Source organism: Lathyrus oleraceus, chromosome 3 (genome assembly GCF_024323335.1).
Source record: "Lathyrus oleraceus cultivar Zhongwan6 chromosome 3, CAAS_Psat_ZW6_1.0, whole genome shotgun sequence".
NCBI lineage: Eukaryota > Viridiplantae > Streptophyta > Magnoliopsida > Fabales > Fabaceae > Lathyrus > Lathyrus oleraceus.
The window spans coordinates 29,571,123-29,578,596 of NC_066581.1; the positions used below are offsets into that span (position 1 = coordinate 29,571,123).

The following is a 7,474-nucleotide window of genomic DNA, read 5'->3' on the forward strand; positions in this document are numbered from 1 at the left end:
GCATTTGAATTTGAAGCAGTTAATGTTAACGGTTAAAAGATATGATTATTTTTAATATAAATATTTTGGTAACAGTTTTAAATTGTATAATTGATAAACCATAAAATAGGAAGAAATACATGCCAGACATTTTCAGCTATCCTCTTTGTCTATAAATATAGATATACTCTTTTTTTTTTCATTTTTTGCAACTATTCCAAAAAAAAATAGATGTAAAATTAGAACAAAATATAAAAGTTAAATGCATTTAAGACATTTTTCTTAAAGGGTGATTTTTTTTATTCTATTATATATTATACGGAGGAGTAAAAAATAAACAAACATTTATATTAAAACACATAAAAATTTAATAATAATATATTTAATAAAATTGATAGATTATCGTGTCTATATATATATATATATATATATATATATATATATATATATATATATATATATATATATATATATATATATGATGTTCGGGAATAGGACATACTGGATACTAAGGTTTCAGTACCTGCACCCCATTCATATTTATTTTAGTGGATAACTAAACGTGCACATATCTTTTTTACAAATTTTTACCCTATCCGTTGTGGATAATAATAGTACGCACAAACAAACGCGGTAACGTCCACTGGATATGGGGCGGGCTGCATACCCGTACCCACACTCATACCCGCTTATTTTAGTAAATAATTCTCCGTGTCCGTATCCATTTTGCGAGTTTGTACCCTATTCATTATGGATACTTTTTTTCAAATATCCACCGAAGATGGAACCAATAGTGCACACAAACAAACACCGTAAAGTCCCCCTGGATTTAGCAGCAGAGAAATTTCAAAACAGAATGAGCAACTACTTCAAATTAATGCAACAAAATAATTATCTATAATATGGTACAAAATCTTTATAGGACATCCTAATGGGTAAATATGTACAAGTTGAGAACCTTTATAGTGAAAAACAGTGTCATACTGATATTAGCCGCAGCTGTATAACCTTGAAGATTGAGTAACAGGATAATATCAATGGTTTTAATGTGGAAGCCTGGAATCAGAATGCAAGCATACCATTACAATTTACAAAGGCCGCAAAAGTGGGTAATCTTCGAGTAACTCCCGTTCTGAGAGAGTATCGTTCTCATTTTGTGGAGTCCATAATACCTCAACTGCCTGCAAGTAGTTATAGTGACCGTTTAAAAAAAAGTACTAACAATATATGACAGAGGACTTGCAAAATATTATTGATCTTACTAATAATTTGCTTGAAGGAATGGATCCGAGTTTTTGTAAAGCTTCCTTCAAGTTTCCACTTCCATTGATGCTAGGAAGTTTATGTTCTCCTTCAGCAGCTGCCAAGATTGTTATCTGATATATAAGAATAAAAAGGGTTAGAAGAAAGATATGTGAATTGTCCGCATGGAACTTCACTTTTTCAAGTGATTAGGGACAGAGAAATTGAAAATAAAGAATACTTGTTTTACATATTTAAGTTAAACAATTCTCTATATGATTTCCTTATGTCTTTCTAATCCCAAAGTTAACTTGTCTTTCTAATCCTAAAGTTATTACTATTAAGTTTGAAGTCTAGAGTGCACACAGGAAAACATCGTGTTGAAAACAAACACCAAGAAACAAGAAAGTTACGATACCACTATGTATTCATTGCTGAATCCGTTAGATCTCTGGCTTCTCGTACTTTGCCTCTTTATGTTGTTAACATTGACCAGCGTCTCTTCATCAAACTTTCCTCGCTCTTCAATTGAAAGTTGATTAAAACGCTTCTCCCCATCTTCTATACCCCGCTTTATGTCCACCTGCAAAATGTCAGGAAATATGCACTTTCAACTTTCCATAAACTCGTTTTCCTTTATTTCTATTGCAACAATAAAGTATAATTTAATTTAAATTACAAGCTTGGAAAAAATTCCCTGATGATGAACAGCAAACATAAAAGTTTAAGTATCAACTTTTAGGACAACACTAATTTTTAAAGTTATGTACTATTTTTACAGATAATACTTCTCTTACAACATAATGTTAAGTTATTACATTGCTCCCTCTATTTCTTTTTACTTGTCCCTCTTCTGTAGAAAAAATTACTTTTATTGGTTGTCGCTTTCAAAGTCCAATGCAACATTGATTATTGTTTTGTCAATAATATTCTTAAGTATTTATTGCAGAGAGAGATATAAGAGGAGTGACATAATAAATGGTTAAGGGTATTTTCAGAAAGAGAAAAAAAAACAAATAATTTCATCAAAAGTAAAAATAAAATGAAACTTTTTAGTTTTCTAGTGTGTAAATAATCTTAAAACGACAATTAAAAAGAAATTGGATGCAGTGTTATAAAATGGCAGCACCATGGCTGCTATGGCTGATATACATGGCTGGCGGTTTTTGGGCTCGCCGCTATGGTAAATATCGGCCGATATTGCGGATTTTTCCGCTATAACGGCGCTGCAAAGCGGTCGCTATGGCGGTATTTTGGCTCTCCGCCATCGACAACACTGATCGGATGGAGTACCTTTTAGGACACAAAATACTACTCTTACAACATTAAGCTTGAATTTTCTCAAAAACAAAAAGGTACAAAAAATATAGCACCATTGAGTTCTATTAAGCCACTTCAATACTCTCTTTTAACTGAGCAAACATTTAGAATATTTATGCTGAGATGATGTGTCACAAGACCTCATCTATTCCCGCAATAGAGTTGCTTTGGTACTATACATTAATATCAAGTTGCCAACAGTCAATAAAAAACAATAATGACAGCACAATATCACTAAGCTGTATGCAATATCCTCAAGAAACCAATGAACAGCTCTCAGAGATTAAAACCACTTACCGACGAATATCCCGAGATACAGTAATCAGGATGCCGAAGCAAAGCTAATGTGGTCTCTGCAACAGAAAGTCAAACTAAATCAGAAAGTAGTCCGTACAACCATGTTGCTTCAGCTATATTATTAACTGCTATAACAATCATAAGTAATTCAATATTTTTCGTAAATACTTCTTTTCAATGTTTTCTATATTTCCGTAACAACAGACTTGACCCTAATCATTTTCTACATGCATCTGCACTACATTGACAATAAAAAATAAAAAAACATGATAGTTTATACTATATCATAAAGCAATCATTTTTTGTCATTAACAATCCTTTGTTACACAAAACACTGAAAGCATTAAACCATTTTCAGTAAATCATGAAGAAATATCACACAGTTAGGAAAAAGAAACAACTAAAGGCAAGTGACTAAAAATCACATGTTTATGAGCTTCACCTGTCAAAACGTAACTCAAACCTTCTGAAGATGATGTATCTGCAACCTCTGCAATCCTATTCAGATCCCTTTGAAGTGAGCGACCCATCCCCAACAACCCAACCTAAGAGAACAATGCTATTATTGATGATTTGAAATTCCAAAGATTCAAAATAGTGAATAAAATGAAATGATTGTGCTGTGCATTGGAAGCTAACAAGATGTTGACAAACAAGCTTCAAAACCCAATTAAAATAGCAACAAATATTGGACCCACCCAGTAACCTTTCATTCATAAATTTATATGGATATTGTATGCATTAGTGAATTAAAAGTAGCAATACCGTGATTTCAGTTAAGGATGAAAATAAGCAAGGCATCCGTCAAAGGTTAACCTAGTCTGCCTCAAGCCTAGTCTAAGTTAGACTAAGACATATAAAAAGCCTACTTAGCTAAACATACCAAACTTTGGGTTATTCACAAAACTTTTGGGCTTAACATGACAATCTATTAAAGTAAATGTAAATAATGTAATGGAAAATGCATATTTTTACAAGAGAAGTTTGAAAAGAAACGCAAGAATCCTATGTGGCAGCATATATGGTTAGCCAACATATGATTGGTCAAGTATCCAATTTGTATGCATTCTTCTCTTTCTTGTATCATTTGTAACAAATAGCAGCAATGTTCTAATATAATATTAACACATAATATTTAGTTGTTCACTAAGTGTTAAATCATATACTTATTGATTCATTTAAAGAATTTAAGCATACTAGTCAAAGTCAATACGTAGAGTTGAGGCAATAAACTTATTTAATGACTACCTTAAGAATTATTTATAGGTCTAATTGTAAAATGGGCATTTAGGCAGGTATGCATTCTGACACCAGACAGACAACACTAGAGAGACCCAGGTCTACCAAATCTCGGCCCAACCTAGTCTAATCCCCCTCCCTGACTTTGAATAAGCAAAAATACCGACAAAAATTTATTGAGGACGTGATTGAGCATCTCACTAAACTATAAATGCAAGTGCTAATAATTGCCTTGAATAGTCTGCTTATGTGAAAAACTTGACCATTAGTAAAACTTGGGCGTGATGGTTTTCTCATTGGCAGTGAGTACATTATCCACACCGATCTGAAAAAAACTTAGAAGCCTAAATAAATTCTACGAAACCGACTGAGATGAGTAAGAAACTGGAGCCTACATCTCCACTGAACCCTACAGCAGGGCCAATGCATGTCTCTGCCAGTCACTACTGAATAAGTCCCAAACAACACTACAAATATATGGAAAATAATGTCTAAAGATGGCAGGGAACTTGTGGAGAATCAAAGAGAGATCACGAGACTGAGAAGGGAAATAAGGGCCCTTCAAACGGGGTCACAAAATTGGAATCAAAACTTGGCCCTTCAAACGGGGTCACAAAATTGGAATCAAAACTTGGCCCTTCAAACGGGGTCACAAAATTGGAATCAAAACTTGGCCCTTCAAACGGGGTCACAAAATTGGAATCAAAACTTGGCCCTTTCTGGATCGCCCGGCGAGCATGACTGACAATCCTACTCAAATCTCACCTCACCAAAATGTGATTTTGCTTGCAAACCAGCATGAATAGACCCCAAAAAATTGTAAATTATATGATCCTGCATGCAACACTGCAAAGTTGGCAACGTTGCATAGTGCATGCAACTGAGAAAGTCAATCTATCTTGTTTAGAAGTAAAAAATGCCTTGTTCCTTTCCTTAAATGTCTGCCATGAGCATAAAATAAATGCAGCACATGATATGGCCCTTTCAATCCCATCAGCCTAACTATAGTACTTGCCAAACATCATCTCCAACAACCAAACATTAAATCTGATTATTGCAACCTTCTAAATCAAAGTATTCTTACAAAGCACATAATTATATACAAACGCTTTTATTCTCAAAAAATAGCTTGATGCAAGAAAAACTCTATCCAACCAAATGATAAAAAAAAATGTATCCTAGGAACAACACCTCCATTGAAATTCACCAAAAAAAGATGTCAGAAAAGGAATGCTAACAATATACTATGCTTCTATTTATACACTTTCCAATACACTTTTTGGTGATTGATCCATTTTTCAAAAAGGCAACACTTTTCAAAACATAATATACTCCTAAAGCCAACACTGTTGCCTACCCGAGTCACCGCAACTCACAGAATATAATATAGAAGAAATAGAGTAAAATGCACAAATACTGGAATAATAGTGTATTATTTCTGTAAATGAAAAATAACTGCAAAAGAATGAATATCCTAATGCCCACATACTACAAAGAACAATTCACTCTGTCCATAACTACCTCAATGATTCTCTAAGATGCTCTTCCTCTCACCCCTCATCCCCTATATAACTAACTCACATAAGTTAAGTAACACACTATCCTCACCCTGTGCCACATCAGCATTCTATTTGTCACTCTTTTATTTTCCTGTCATATATCTCCATAACGTCGGCTAGGAAAAAAGAGTCATACAAGCCCACAGTTGGGTTCCTAACAAACACATAACAGCACACTTTCTTGTGATTGATCCATTTGTTGTAGCATTCCTCAATACATAATCTCACATTGACAAACACTTTCTTGTGATTGATCCATTTGTTGTAGCATTCCTCAATACATAATCTCACATTGACCAAAGTGGTAGCTAACAAGATACGAACTTTCTAAACCCAAATAAAACCAACAAATATTGAATAACTAACCTTCAATATTGAATAACTAACCTTCATCAGAAATTTAAGCCAACATTGTATGCAAAATTAAGTGAAAAAATATACATACTAGTCTAATTGTACATGAAAAGAACATACTTGTCAAACTTCAAGTCGCAAAAACAACCACTCCAACCCAAATACACTAACCATGGCAAAACAATTCATGCAGGAAGCAACAAAATGAAGAAAACAGTGTAATAATTATACAAAGTAAATGAAACCTGAAGTTTGAGAACGGTGGTTTTTCCAGCAGCAGTGAGCACACTACCCTCAGAACGATCAGAAAGAAAACCAGAAACCAAAATAAAAGCTGCAAAACCAACAAATATAAGAAAGAAACTAGAGCCAGCACCAGCACCAAGTCCAAGTCCAACTCCAACGGCAGGCCCATAGTAACCCCCGCCGCTAAACGGAGTAGAGTAAGAAAACCCTGGACCCGGCGATGGAATCGAATAGCTTCTCGAGGAAGACGAAGACGACGAAGATGAAGAAGAGAAAGATCTTCCTCCCATTCTACCACCAGATGCTGCTAAGGCGGTGTTTGGATCGTACATTAATAAAACCCCAATTAATATCGCGGCTACCGCGGGTTTTCGAATTGTGTTCCATATAGAGGTTACGAGAGACTCAAACGTGGTTTTGGATTTGGAATTGGGATTGGGACTTATTGAGGACGCGGTTTTGTGGTTTAAGTGAGATTTGATGGTGTGAAGTGGTTTTGTGATTGGTGTGAATGAGTGAGGTATGTAAACGCGATTATTAGAAAAAGCGAATTGATTCTTCCATTTGAAGTGGAAGGGGCAGGGTTGTATTAACAAAGTGGTGGACATGGTCATGGTTTAAAATTTTCGATTATTTGATTTTTTTAATGATAATAATTGAATTGGTGAAGAAGGTGGAAAGGGGAATGAATCGATTAATTGAATAATTGATTAATTGGGGGGAAAGATTATGTGAAGGAAGAAATTAACGATACTCTTGTCTGGTATTTCAAACAAGGAAGAATCGTGTACCGTTATGGCCCGTCGTTTTGGAACCTCATCTCATATCCCGAATCTCTGTCGTTTTCGTCTTTGCATCCATTGATATGCCACGTGGCTCTATCTATTTTGGATCGGTAACTTCTTTGATAGCTTAAAGCTCAAGAATATCCCGTTACCGATATCATAAGGGTGATTTTGGTTCGGAATAGAGAGATGGAAAAATAAAATAATATTTTTAATTAAACATCTTTGATTTAAATTTTATGAAAGGAAATTAATAAAATTCCTTTAAAATATAATCTTCATATTTTAAAATTATTCATTTTTTTAAATATCTGATTTTTATGTATGGTTTTTATTAATTTACTATAATTTTTCTTAACTTTTAAACTTTTTTTATTTAATACAAATTATAATCACCTTATTTTTTTATTTCTTTTATATTTATGAATGTTCATTTTTTTTCTAATATTTTTT

The 7,474-nt window shown here is 33.8% G+C and overlaps 1 protein-coding gene across 2 annotated transcripts; it reads right to left on the bottom strand.

The window, feature by feature from the left end:
• Positions 1 to 488: 488 nt before the first annotated feature.
• Positions 489 to 7,111, bottom strand: LOC127132281 (uncharacterized). Of its 2 annotated transcripts, XM_051061193.1 has the most exons (7): positions 6,236 to 7,111; positions 3,281 to 3,383; positions 2,839 to 2,894; positions 1,640 to 1,804; positions 1,242 to 1,355; positions 1,059 to 1,160; positions 489 to 802 (listed from the first exon to the last, which is right to left on the bottom strand). In XM_051061193.1, the coding sequence occupies exons 1-6, from the start codon at positions 6,848 to 6,850 to the stop codon at positions 1,068 to 1,070; spliced, it is 1,146 nt and encodes a 381-aa protein (XP_050917150.1). In that variant the 5' UTR covers positions 6,851 to 7,111; the 3' UTR covers positions 489 to 802; positions 1,059 to 1,067. The 2 variants fall into 2 exon arrangements, with proteins under 2 accessions (XP_050917150.1, XP_050917149.1); XM_051061192.1 differs by lacking the exon at positions 489 to 802 and having other exon boundaries at positions 854 to 1,160.
• Positions 7,112 to 7,474: the final 363 nt, after the last annotated feature.

What these genes read in the sequence shown, in the direction of transcription:
- LOC127132281 (XM_051061193.1), bottom strand. Translation starts at nt 6,850, where the DNA reads ATGACCATGTCCACCACTTTGTTAATACAACCCTGCCCCTTCCACTTC. An exon ending in CCACCGTTCTCAAACTTCAG is followed by an intron (nt 3,384 to 6,235) that starts GTTTCATTTACT and finishes TTGTTCTCTTAG; the next exon opens with GTTGGGTTGTTGGGGATGGG. An exon ending in TCAGCAATGAATACATAGTG is followed by an intron (nt 1,356 to 1,639) that starts GTATCGTAACTT and finishes CTTATATATCAG; the next exon opens with ATAACAATCTTGGCAGCTGC.